A 13,213-nucleotide genomic window follows, 5' to 3' on the forward strand; every position below is an offset into this window, starting at 1 on the left:
CCTCCCCCAGTTACATAGTGATTCTACAGTGTCTTAGTGTCCTCTCCTCCCCAGTTACATAGTGATTCTACAGTGTCTTAGTGTCCTCCCCTCCCCAGTTACATAGTGATTCTATAGTGTCTTAGTGTCCTCCCCTCCCCAGTTACATAGTGATTCTACAGTGTCTTAGTGTCCTCCCCTCCCCAGTTACATAGTGATTCTACAGTGTCTTAGTGTCCTCCCCTCCCCAGTTACATAGTGATTCTATAGTGTCTTTGGCATTCACCCCCCAGTTACATAGTGATTCTACAGTGTCTTTGGCATTCACCTCCCCAGTTACATAGTGATTCTACAGTGTCTTAGTGTCCTCCCCTCCCCCAGTTACATAGTGATTCTACAGTGTCTTAGTGTCCTCCCCTCCCCTCCCCCAGTTACATAGTGATTCTACAGTGTCTTAGTGTCCTCCCCTCCCCTCCCCCAGTTACATAGTGATTCTACAGTGTCTTAGTGTCCTCTCCTCCCCTCCCCCAGTTACATAGTGATTCTACAGTGTCTTAGTGTCCTCTCCTCCCCAGTTACATAGAATCACTATAGTGTCTTTGGCATTCACCCCCCAGTTACATAGTGATTCTACAGTGTCTTAGTGTCCTCTCCTCCCCTCCCCCAGTTACATAGTGATTCTACAGTGTCTTAGTGTCCTCTCCTCCCCAGTTACATAGTGATTCTATAGTGTCTTTGGCATTCACCCCCCAGTTACATAGTGATTCTACAGTGTCTTTGGCATTCACCTCCCCAGTTACATAGTGATTCTACAGTGTCTTTGGCATTCACCTCCCCAGTTACATAGTGATTCTATAGTGTCTTTGGCATTCACCCCCCAGTTACATAGTGATTCTATAGTGTCTTTGGCATTCACCTCCCCAGTTACATAGTGATTCTATAGTGTCTTTGGCATTCACCCCCCAGTTACATAGTGATTCTATAGTGTCTTTGGCATTCACCTCCCCAGTTACATAGTGATTCTACAGTGTCTTTGGCATTCACCCCCCAGTTACATAGTGATTCTACCGTGTCTTAGTGTCCTCCCCTTCCCAGTTACATAGTGATTCTACAGTGTCTTAGTGTCCTCCCCTCCCCAGTTACATAGTGATTCTACAGTGTATTTGGCATTCACCTCCCCAGTTACATAGTGATTCTACAGTGTCTTAGTGTCCTCTCCTCCCCAGTTACATAGTGATTCTACAGTGTCTTAGTGTCCTCTCCTCCCCAGTTACATAGTGATTCTACAGTGTCTTAGTGTCCTCTCCTCCCCAGTTACATAGTGATTCTACAGTGTCTTAGTGTCCTCCCTCCCCAGTTACATAGTGATTCTACAGTGTCTTAGTGTCCTCTCCTCCCCAGTTACATAGTGATTCTATAGTGTCTTTGGCATTCACCCCCCAGTTACATAGTGATTCTACAGTGTCTTTGGCATTCACCTCCCCAGTTACATAGTGATTCTACAGTGTCTTTGGCATTCACCCCCCAGTTACATAGTGATTCTATAGTGTCTTTGGCATTCACCTCCCCAGTTACATAGTGATTCTACAGTGTCTTAGTGTCCTCTCCTCCCCAGTTACATAGTGATTCTATAGTGTCTTTGGCATTCACCCCCCAGTTACATAGTGATTCTATAGTGTCTTTGGCATTCACCCCCCAGTTACATAGTGATTCTACAGTGTCTTTGGCATTCACCTCCCCAGTTACATAGTGATTCTATAGTGTCTTTGGCATTCACCCCCCAGTTACATAGTGATTCTATAGTGTCTTTGGCATTCACCCCCCAGTTACATAGTGATTCTACAGTGTCTTAGTGTCCTCTCCTCCCCAGTTACATAGTGATTCTACAGTGTCTTAGTGTCCTCTCCTCCCCCAGTTACATAGTGATTCTACAGTGTCTTAGTGTCCTCCCCTCCCCCAGTTACATAGTGATTCTACAGTGTCTTAGTGTCCTCTCCTCCCCAGTTACATAGTGATTCTACAGTGTCTTAGTGTCCTCTCCTCCCCAGTTACATAGTGATTCTACAGTGTCTTAGTGTCCTCCCCTCCCCCAGTTACATAGTGATTCTACAGTGTCTTAGTGTCCTCTCCTCCCCAGTTACATAGTGATTCTACAGTGTCTTAGTGTCCTCCCCTCCCCAGTTACATAGTGATTCTACAGTGTCTTAGTGTCCTCCCCTCCCCAGTTACATAGTGATTCTATAGTGTCTTTGGCATTCACCCCCCAGTTACATAGTGATTCTACAGTGTCTTTGGCATTCACCTCCCCAGTTACATAGTGATTCTACAGTGTCTTAGTGTCCTCCCCTCCCCCAGTTACATAGTGATTCTACAGTGTCTTAGTGTCCTCCCCTCCCCTCCCCCAGTTACATAGTGATTCTACAGTGTCTTAGTGTCCTCCCCTCCCCTCCCCCAGTTACATAGTGATTCTACAGTGTCTTAGTGTCCTCTCCTCCCCTCCCCCAGTTACATAGTGATTCTACAGTGTCTTAGTGTCCTCTCCTCCCCAGTTACATAGAATCACTATAGTGTCTTTGGCATTCACCCCCCAGTTACATAGTGATTCTACAGTGTCTTAGTGTCCTCTCCTCCCCTCCCCCAGTTACATAGTGATTCTACAGTGTCTTAGTGTCCTCTCCTCCCCAGTTACATAGTGATTCTATAGTGTCTTTGGCATTCACCCCCCAGTTACATAGTGATTCTACAGTGTCTTTGGCATTCACCTCCCCAGTTACATAGTGATTCTATAGTGTCTTTGGCATTCACCCCCCAGTTACATAGTGATTCTATAGTGTCTTTGGCATTCACCTCCCCAGTTACATAGTGATTCTATAGTGTCTTTGGCATTCACCCCCCAGTTACATAGTGATTCTACCGTGTCTTAGTGTCCTCCCCTTCCCAGTTACATAGTGATTCTACAGTGTCTTAGTGTCCTCCCCTCCCCAGTTACATAGTGATTCTACAGTGTATTTGGCATTCACCTCCCCAGTTACATAGTGATTCTACAGTGTCTTAGTGTCCTCCCCTCCCCAGTTACATAGTGATTCTATAGTGTCTTAGTGTCCTCCCCTCCCCAGTTACATAGTGATTCTACAGTGTCTTAGTGTCCTCCCCTCCCCAGTTACATAGTGATTCTACAGTGTCTTAGTGTCCTCCCCTCCCCAGTTACATAGTGATTCTATAGTGTCTTTGGCATTCACCCCCCAGTTACATAGTGATTCTACAGTGTCTTTGGCATTCACCTCCCCAGTTACATAGTGATTCTACAGTGTCTTAGTGTCCTCCCCTCCCCCAGTTACATAGTGATTCTACAGTGTCTTAGTGTCCTCCCCTCCCCTCCCCCAGTTACATAGTGATTCTACAGTGTCTTAGTGTCCTCCCCTCCCCTCCCCCAGTTACATAGTGATTCTACAGTGTCTTAGTGTCCTCTCCTCCCCTCCCCCAGTTACATAGTGATTCTACAGTGTCTTAGTGTCCTCTCCTCCCCAGTTACATAGAATCACTATAGTGTCTTTGGCATTCACCCCCCAGTTACATAGTGATTCTACAGTGTCTTAGTGTCCTCTCCTCCCCTCCCCCAGTTACATAGTGATTCTACAGTGTCTTAGTGTCCTCTCCTCCCCAGTTACATAGTGATTCTATAGTGTCTTTGGCATTCACCCCCCAGTTACATAGTGATTCTACAGTGTCTTTGGCATTCACCTCCCCAGTTACATAGTGATTCTATAGTGTCTTTGGCATTCACCCCCCAGTTACATAGTGATTCTATAGTGTCTTTGGCATTCACCTCCCCAGTTACATAGTGATTCTATAGTGTCTTTGGCATTCACCCCCCAGTTACATAGTGATTCTACCGTGTCTTAGTGTCCTCCCCTTCCCAGTTACATAGTGATTCTACAGTGTCTTAGTGTCCTCCCCTCCCCAGTTACATAGTGATTCTACAGTGTATTTGGCATTCACCTCCCCAGTTACATAGTGATTCTACAGTGTCTTAGTGTCCTCTCCTCCCCAGTTACATAGTGATTCTACAGTGTCTTAGTGTCCTCTCCTCCCCAGTTACATAGTGATTCTACAGTGTCTTAGTGTCCTCTCCTCCCCAGTTACATAGTGATTCTACAGTGTCTTAGTGTCCTCCCTCCCCAGTTACATAGTGATTCTACAGTGTCTTAGTGTCCTCTCCTCCCCAGTTACATAGTGATTCTACAGTGTCTTAGTGTCCTTTCCTCCCCAGTTACATAGTGATTCTATAGTGTCTTTGGCATTCACCCCCCAGTTACATAGTGATTCTATAGTGTCTTTGGCATTCACCCCCCAGTTACATAGTGATTCTACAGTGTCTTTGGCATTCACCTCCCCAGTTACATAGTGATTCTATAGTGTCTTTGGCATTCACCCCCCAGTTACATAGTGATTCTATAGTGTCTTTGGCATTCACCCCCCAGTTACATAGTGATTCTACAGTGTCTTAGTGTCCTCTCCTCCCCAGTTACATAGTGATTCTACAGTGTCTTAGTGTCCTCTCCTCCCCAGTTACATAGTGATTCTATAGTGTCTTTGGCATTCACCCCCCAGTTACATAGTGATTCTATAGTGTCTTTGGCATTCACCCCCCAGTTACATAGTGATTCTACAGTGTCTTAGTGTCCTCCCCTCCCCCAGTTACATAGTGATTCTACAGTGTCTTAGTGTCCTCTCCTCCCCAGTTACATAGTGATTCTACAGTGTCTTAGTGTCCTCTCCTCCCCAGTTACATAGTGATTCTACAGTGTCTTAGTGTCCTCTCCTCCCCAGTTACATAGTGATTCTACAGTGTCTTAGTGTCCTCCCCTCCCCCAGTTACATAGTGATTCTACAGTGTCTTAGTGTCCTCTCCTCCCCAGTTACATAGTGATTCTACAGTGTCTTAGTGTCCTCTCCTCCCCTCCTCTCTTCCCCTCCCCTCCTCCTCTCCTCCCCTCCTCTCTTCCCCTCCCCTCCTCTCCTCCCCTCCCCTCCTCTCCTCCCCTCCTCTCCTCCGTCCTCTCCTCCCCTCTCCTCCCGTCCTCTCCTCCCCTCTCCTCCCCCCCTCCTCTCCTCCCCTCTCCTCTCCTCCCCCCTCCTCTCCTCCCGTCCTCTCCTCCTGTCCTCTCCTCCCTTCTCCTCCAGTCCTCTCCTCCCTTCCCCTCCTCCCCTCCCCTCTTCCCCTCCCCTCCCCTCCCCTCCTCTCCTCCCCTCCCCTCTCCTCCCCTCTCCTCCCCTCCCCTCTCCTCTCCTCTCCTCCCCTCCCCTCCTCTCCTCTCCTCCCGTCCTCTCCTCCCTTCCTCTCCTCCCTTCTCCTCCCGTCCTCTCCTCCCTTCTCCTCCCGTCCTCTCCCTGCCTCCTCCTCAAAACATCAGATGAAAGTGCAGAAAGACAACAGGATATGAGGAGAAGAAATGTGCTTGTAGGGTTCTTAAATCCTCTTCTTGCTTCCCCCCGACTGTTTGAGGAGGTGGGGAGGAGAGGACACAAGGAATCAAGGACAGACTATTGAGAAGGAGCCAATACAACTAGGGCAGCATCGTGTACCTGCAGAGAAAGCATGTATGTTGAGGGCCATGTCCTGCTCCTCTGTGTCGGCTACATCCAACAGGTAGGCTCTGATAGGCCCATCTGAGGCGTCTGCACTGAAGTCCAGTAGAACCACGCCCAGCACCGTCAGCACTATCCCAATGGGCTGACTGCTGGGAACGTCCCCGAGGGCTAATCCTAGAGCACATCGAATAATAATAAGGCATTCTATTTATTTAATATAGCGCTTTCATTAAAGAATAATGTAACAATACAGAAAACATGAGCATCTAAGGGAGTTTCACATTTCCAATACAAGATGATTAAATAGTGCCTATTCCCTTTATAATGCACTACTTTTGACCACAACCCACAGGACTCTATGGCTCTGGTCTAAAGTAGTGAACTTTATAAGGAATAGGGTTCCATTTGGAACTCAGACAGTACCTCCCACTCACCTAGGAGGGACCCATTGAGGAAGAGAGAAACTCCCAGTAACACCCCCACACAGAGTGCCAGGATGAAGGGTCTCCTGCGGCCCCATTTCAGGGTGCAGCGGTCGCTGGCTGAGCCAATGAGAGGGGTGAGGATCAGGCCCAGGATGGGACTCAGAAACCACGTCAGGCTGTAGTACTGCTCTGGAAGTCCTGAAAACAACAAAACACACAGGAAAAACACCTTCAAACAATATGCTTCAGGCTTTGACCACAGAGAGACTGATCACGGATTAAATCCTATTAGCATTCATCAAATATTACTTTGTCAAAAGTTCAACTATTACACAATCTTTTGCCGCAGCCTAAAGGGCGTTCTTTACAGAACCACAGCCATCAAAGCTTTTAGTCAACAATGCTGAATCACATTCCAGTCATTACATAGTCACTAGCAGGTTTGGTGAGGCATAGATCAAATCTGGCCGTGTCAGGTGAGGTGAAAGGAGGTTTGTGGGTAGCTGGAACCATCTCAATGTACCACGCTCCACTCTGATGTACTGTGGACCTCGGCGTGGAACAAGGCTGTTTTACTGAGCTTTATAATGAGCGCTATGCTGCTGATGCTCTACTTCAACAGGCCTACACATTAAACAACAATCCCTGTACATCTCCCACTAGAATACGTGTTAGAGATCGTCACTAGAAGGAAAACAAGTGGACTTGTTTCTACAAGCCGGTTGTTCATTAACCTGGATAAGAGCCCTCACGCAAGACACAACCTGCTGCAAGAACTATGGAAACAAGCTGACAATCTTCATCTCTGTAGGAACGCTACAATGATATAGGCCTCACACAGCTATGGCAACAACAGAACAGACAGTGAACCTGGAAACAATAAAATGGCAGCGTTCTATCCACTTTCAAATGCCAGGTAGTGCACGTTACAATCTGTTCAGACAGGGTTAAATGGGTAGCCTGTTGGTTTATGGAGTGGAATGCACTGAATGTGACCTAGTCTGTTGCTCAGTCTGGGCAGTAAACTGGTTATTGAAAGGTCACTGGCTTCTAGACAGAGTATTATAACCCTCTCAGAATATCAACAAGATATGAGAAGCTGGCATCAAGTCAGATATCCTTGGTATTTCTGAGAAGGACAAAGTAGTTAAACATAGGCTATACATTAGGGGCCATAATGAATGACTGGGACTAGGTTATACTCAAGGGAATAGTGGGAAATGTCACCAAGACTTAACCCTCTACACTCGTGGGAATTGGCCTATATGGATAGGGCTAAATTGAAATGTGTCTTACAGAGAAAGTAGGAAAAGCAGATGCATAACCATTGTAGCAATTGAAAGGGAAGAGTTTGTAGATCATGGGAAAATTAGTAGACCAAAAGTTGAGTACACAACAGTTCACCTGGCACAAGACTGAATTCAACCATTACACAGATTTTTATATTTACTCTACTTTTCGTCACAGTGGTTGATAACAACATCTGAATATACTCTGGATACATTCAGTAACATAATAATATTCCTGGAAATTGTGGGGGAGGTGCAACATAAGGCACACAAATGACAAGGGTCTAACTGCTGTCTCCAAGTGGACACACACCTCTCCAAAGTGGGCACAGTTCCTAATACATTTCAATGCACTTTTATGACTCAAAGAAGAGTCTTGAACTCTGCTAGCTGTGCCGTTGAGGAACTAGAGCAAACACGCTTGTAGTTGTTTAGTTTGGAACACAACCCGGCATCCACAGTCATCACACAATTACTGTTGTTATTTACACAATCCAAAAAACCAGTCCATTATAAATCGCAATATGGGTCAGGTGGGCATGATTTTAAAGCTTGTTCTATTGCCAACATGACTAAGTAAGTTATCAAACAGGATCTTACAGCGTAGGCTTTCACAAGGCAATACAGGGGAACATATAGTCATTTAGGTGTGTAGAAACAAGTCATAAGTGCATTCAGGTGCTTGTTCCACACAATAAACAAACAGACTGCTCCTGTTCAGAACAACCCAGGGTATGATCACATGTCATCTTGTAACTGTACATCAGACTGCTCCTGTTCAGAACAACCCAGGGTATGATCACATGTCATCTTGTAACTGTACAAACAGACTGCTCCTGTTCAGAACAACCCAGGGTATGACCACATGTCATCTTGTAACTGTACAAACAGACTGCTCCTGTTCAGAACAACCCAGGGTATGATCACATGTCATCTTGTAACTGTACATCAAACAGACTGCATGACAGTAGTTTTATGATGTGGAAATGTGAAGTGTACATTTGGACTCACAGATGATTGTCTTGCTTGTATGACATCAAAGTGGTATTTAGTATAATCCTCAACGTCTCATCTTTCTAAATACATCGAGTCATCTTATTTACAGCATATCCCTCACTCAGACAACAAAGAATTTGCAAAAGTTGACCAATTAGCAGCAGGGATGGGTGTTCAAGTTCAGAACGGCTGGTGGGTCAAAACCAATGCAGAGCCAGAGCTCTGACATGTATAACATGTTACTGTACAGCCACTGCGTTCCAATCGTCTGCCTTTTTCAACCAGCATACATACGGGCACAAGTTTAATGGGTTACAAAAACAAACTAACTTCACCACTATTTCAAAACATTATTATGTGCACTGACATGCTTCTGTTATGAGTCCTGAAGGTTAGGATTTAGATAAGCCTGTGTTATCCAATACTAGTTCATTTGTAGCTAACCCTTTTCTGTGTGACAAGGTCTGCCTACAATGTTCACTACATTAAAAGAAATGTGCAGCTGTTACATGCTGTGTAGATAAAGATGTGTGTAGATAAAGATGTGTGTAGATAAAGATGTGTGTAGATAAAGATAGATCTAGAGACCTACTATCTATGTACCCTAAACTGTACATAGGAGTTACATCACAGAGATGGACAGTTTGGCAAATCCATTTACGACAAAAACAGGTTGACTGAAACGTGCAGACTCACACATTCTCGCCATACCTACCAAACTCTGTAGAAGACATTGTTCCATTCTGCCATTGGTGGCAAACCTAGTAACGGCCCTGGTCTGTTATGCTGCCTGTGCACAGTGTACAGATAGTTAACATAACCCCACATAACTCCCAGCCCTTATGATGGAGTAAACCTAACACAGACTGGGGTGGGACCAATCTTTGGTAGCCATTTGGCAAACAATTATCCAAAAGGGTAAAATACACATATGAAAGGCCTTAGTTGTAACTCCACTACCATTTTTTTGGTCAACCAACACCCTCCATTGGTACCGACCTATTTGCAGTAAGACTGGTATGACCAGGGCTGTCTCCATTGGTATTGACCTATTTGTAGTAAGACTGGTGTGACCCGGGCTGTCTCCATTGGTACCGATCTATTTGCAGTAAGACTGGTGTGACCAGGGCTGTCTCCATTGGTACTGACCTATTTGCAGTAAGACTGGTGTGACCAGGGCTGTCTCCATTGGTACTGACCTATTTGCAGTAAGACTGGTGTGACCAGGGCTGTCTCCATTGGTACTGACCTATTTGCAGTAAGACTGGTGTGACCAGGGCTGTCTCCATTGGTACTGACCTATTTGCAGTAAGACTGGTGTGACCAGGGCTGTCTCCATTGGTACTGACCTATTTGCAGTAAGACTGGTGTGACCAGTGCTGTCTCCATGGCGTAGCAGAACTCTCGTCCGAACATGACAGCACCATGCATGACCCACTTGCGCAGGGGAATCCGTTCCCCCCCAGCACCCTCACCCAGAGACCCATCAGGACTCTCCTCGTCCCTCTCACTGCTCTGCTTCGTCACTGGCATCTCCACCACATCCTGACATGGCAAAACAGTCAAGTCAGCCTTCTGGGGGACCATGGTGGTCGGCTCGTATGGAGAGAGAAGCTCCCCTAAAGCCTTAATGTAGTTTACGGTCCTGTCCGCTCTGATGCAACTGTCCTTCCCTTTATGGTCAATCAGAGGAATACTCTCAAAACAGCAGCACTATACATGAAGGAAAAATCCTGGTTTTCTTTAGTTCTTTCGAGGTACTTTTGAAAGCAATTCATAAGGTTCCGTGGCAAAATGAGGCTTTGTAAGAGATTGGCTCTCTTCACTGCTGGCCTGAATCCAAACCCATAGAAAGTGGCATTCAGATAAAGCTCATTTGATGATGTCTGTAGAGGGGAGGCTGAGCAGGGTGAGGGAGACGGGGGCCGGCGGTGGAGGACAACGTTCCTCTCTAGAGTCCCTTGGAGTGACTCATTCATCTGTAGAGGGGACACAGACAGACAGAGTCAGACAGACCTAGTATGGTCTATACCAATGGACATATAGTATGTCTCTATGGGTTAGTATGTTAACCCATAGTCAATAATGCCTTTATAACCAATAAACATTTTAATGTTAGGGACTCTGGATAGGCCGATAAAGGCTAGTATTATGACAGTTTAGGCCCATTTTATATTTCAAATGTCAGCAGTACAAATACAATAAGAGCATTAGTAGCTAGTTGGGTAAAGTTTAATGATGCACGTTCAGCTGGGATGCTGCCAAATAGATAAGCCGAGCTGCTGCTGTAATCAGCCCTATTACTATAAATGTACACCTGCAATTAGGCTAAAGTACTGAGTCAACCCATTGAGCTGTAGGAGAAAGTCCCTCAGATTGGAGGAAGGAAACTCCATCCACGCAATCAAGTCTTGAAAACACAAGAGCTCAGCCACTGCGTGAACTTGGGTGAACTAGCTGTCCTGTAGGAGTTTCTTCAGCAGCTGTGAGATGAGTGACTAGTGTAGGCCTAGAAAGATAGATGTGTATTTCAGCCTGTATTGTCCATAATGCACATAACATCACTCATGCCTAACAACAAGGTTGTGCTATGTATGACATCGCTGTGCTCCTAGTCACTTACCTTGCTTGGTGGGTAGATGAGGTAGCTATTAACAACCCAACAGGTGGCCTACTGTTCTAATAGAGATTGAATTAAACGTTTGATAAAAAATATATATTTAAAAAAAGGTCTTACAGTAAACCTGTTCTGGCTAAATGTACCACACAACAATTATCCCCTTGTGTCAAACTTCTTCAACTGGGTCTTCTAAACATCCTCATATGGAAAATGACCTTGAAGAACCCACCCCTCAACCCTCCACCCAGTCTAGTTAGCTAGCTCCAATATTCTCATGGGAAGAATAGTTGCGTGGTGGGAAATCCTGCTCATCTCTCATCCTTTCTAACCGCTCTGCTAAAATCCACTCCTCTCACAGAAAAAAAACTGATGATATGAATGAAAAGTATTATAATAAACATGAAAAGGTGAATGTAACAAGCGCTCATCATTTCAAATAGGCTACATGTCATATTAAACAGCATGTACTGTGCATCCGGAATTTATTGCACATTTTCTTCGTTTTATAAAAATTCCTCAATCTACACACAATACCCCATAAAGACAAAGCAAAGAGGTTTTTAGAATAAATGTTTGCAAATGTATTAAAATCAGAAATACCTTAAGTATTCAGACCCTTTGCTAGGAGACTTGGAATTGAGCTCAGGTGCATCCTATTTCATTGATCGTCCTTGAGATGTTTCTACAACTTGGGAGTCCACCTCTGGTAAATTAAATTGATTGGACATGATTTGGAAAGGCACACACCTAAGGTTCCACAGTTGACAGTGCATGTCAGAGAAAAAACCAAGCCATGAGGTTGAAGGAATTGTCCGTAGAGCTCCGAGACAGGACTGTGTCAAGGTACAGATCAGGGGAAGGATATCGAAACATTTCTGCAGCATTGAAGGTCCCCAAGAACACAGTGGTGTCACGCCCTGGCCTTAGTATTCTGTGTTTTCTTTATTATTGTGGTTAGGCCAGGGTGTGACATGGGTGATTATGTGTTTGTCTTGTCTAGGGGTTTTGTAGATTGATGGGGTTGTGTTCAGTGTGGTATTCTAGGTAAGTCTATGGTTGCCTAGAGTGGTTCTCAATCAGAGGCAGGTGTTTATCGTTGTCTCTGATTGGGAACCATATTTAGGCAGCCATATTCTTTGAGTATTTCGTGGGTGATTGTTTCCTGTCTCTTGCACCAGTTAGGACTGTTTCGGTTTTGCCACGTTTTCTTTATGTATATTGTTCACGTTATCATCTTTATTAAAGATGTTCAACCATAACCACGCTGCATTTTGGTCCGCCTCTCCTTCCCAGGAAGAAAACCGTAACAGAGGCCTCCATCATTCTTAAATGGAAGAAGTTTGGAACCACCAAGACTCTTCCTAGAGCTGGCCACCCGGTCAAATTGAGCAATCGGGGGAAAAGGACCTTGGTAAGGGAGGTGACCAAGAACCCGATGGTCACTGACAGAACTCCAGAGTTCCTCTGTGGAGAAGGGGAAAACCTTCCAGAAGGTCAACCATCTCTACAGCACTCCACCAATCAGGCCTTTATTGTAGAGTGGCCAGACTGAAGCCACACGGTAAAAAAACAAGATTCTCTGGTCTGATGAAAGCAAGATGGAACTCTTTGGCCTGAATGCCAAGCGTCATGTCTGGAGGAAACCTGGCATTATCCCTACGGTGAAGCATGGTGGTAGCAGCATGCTGTGGGAATGTTTTTCAGCTGCAGGGACTGGGAGACTAGTCAGGATCGAGGCAAAGATGAACGGAACAAAGTACAGAGAGATCCTTGATGAAAACCTGCTCCAGAGCACTCAAGACCTCAGAATGGGGCGAAGGTTCACCTTCCAACAGGACGACGACCCTAAGCACTGCGCTATTTGCTCTGTTCAGAGAAGGGAGTAGTACACAGCGTAGTACGAGATCTTCAGTTTCTTGGCAATTTCTTGCATGGAATAGCCTTCATTTCTCAGAACAAGAATAGACTGAAGAGTTTCAGAAGAAAGTTATTTGTGTCTGGCCATTTTGAGCCTGTAATCGAACCCTGAGCCTGTAATCGTAATCCAATGTAGGATATGTAAACATTATTTAGGTGGCGTTATTTAAAGTGACTAGTGATACCTTTTATTAAATCCATTTATTAAAGTGGCCAAAGATTTGAGTCTGTATGTTGACAGCAGCCTCTGTTAGTGATGTGTGTTTAACAGTCTGATGGCCGCTAACTAGCACATAACAGGCCTCGGTACGCCAATGTAGATATTTTATTTTTTTAAATCAGCCGTTTCCAGCTACAATAGTCATTTACAACATTCACAATGTCTACACTGTATT

At 45.1% G+C, this 13,213-nt stretch overlaps 1 protein-coding gene across 2 annotated transcripts in view; it reads right to left on the reverse strand.

Annotated features, from left to right (window-relative positions):
* The window catches only part of slc45a4b (solute carrier family 45 member 4b), a 30,987-nt gene that overhangs the window by 15,284 nt on the left and 2,490 nt on the right, over positions 1 to 13,213 (reverse strand). The window contains exons 2-4 of one of the 2 annotated variants that reach the window (XM_031812278.1): positions 9,631 to 10,260; positions 6,006 to 6,194; positions 5,566 to 5,745 (exon numbers count right to left, since the gene is read on the reverse strand). In XM_031812278.1, coding sequence (XP_031668138.1) covers positions 5,566 to 5,745; positions 6,006 to 6,194; positions 9,631 to 9,868 — 607 coding nt within the window. In that variant the 5' untranslated portion in view covers positions 9,869 to 10,260. Of the gene's footprint in view, positions 1 to 5,565; positions 5,746 to 6,005; positions 6,195 to 9,280; positions 9,336 to 9,630; positions 10,261 to 13,213 lie in introns of those variants that run through there. The other variant, XM_031812279.1, reaches the window with a different exon arrangement.

Source organism: Oncorhynchus kisutch, unplaced genomic scaffold, assembly GCF_002021735.2.
Source record: "Oncorhynchus kisutch isolate 150728-3 unplaced genomic scaffold, Okis_V2 Okis02a-Okis13b_hom, whole genome shotgun sequence".
Taxonomy (NCBI): domain Eukaryota; kingdom Metazoa; phylum Chordata; class Actinopteri; order Salmoniformes; family Salmonidae; genus Oncorhynchus; species Oncorhynchus kisutch.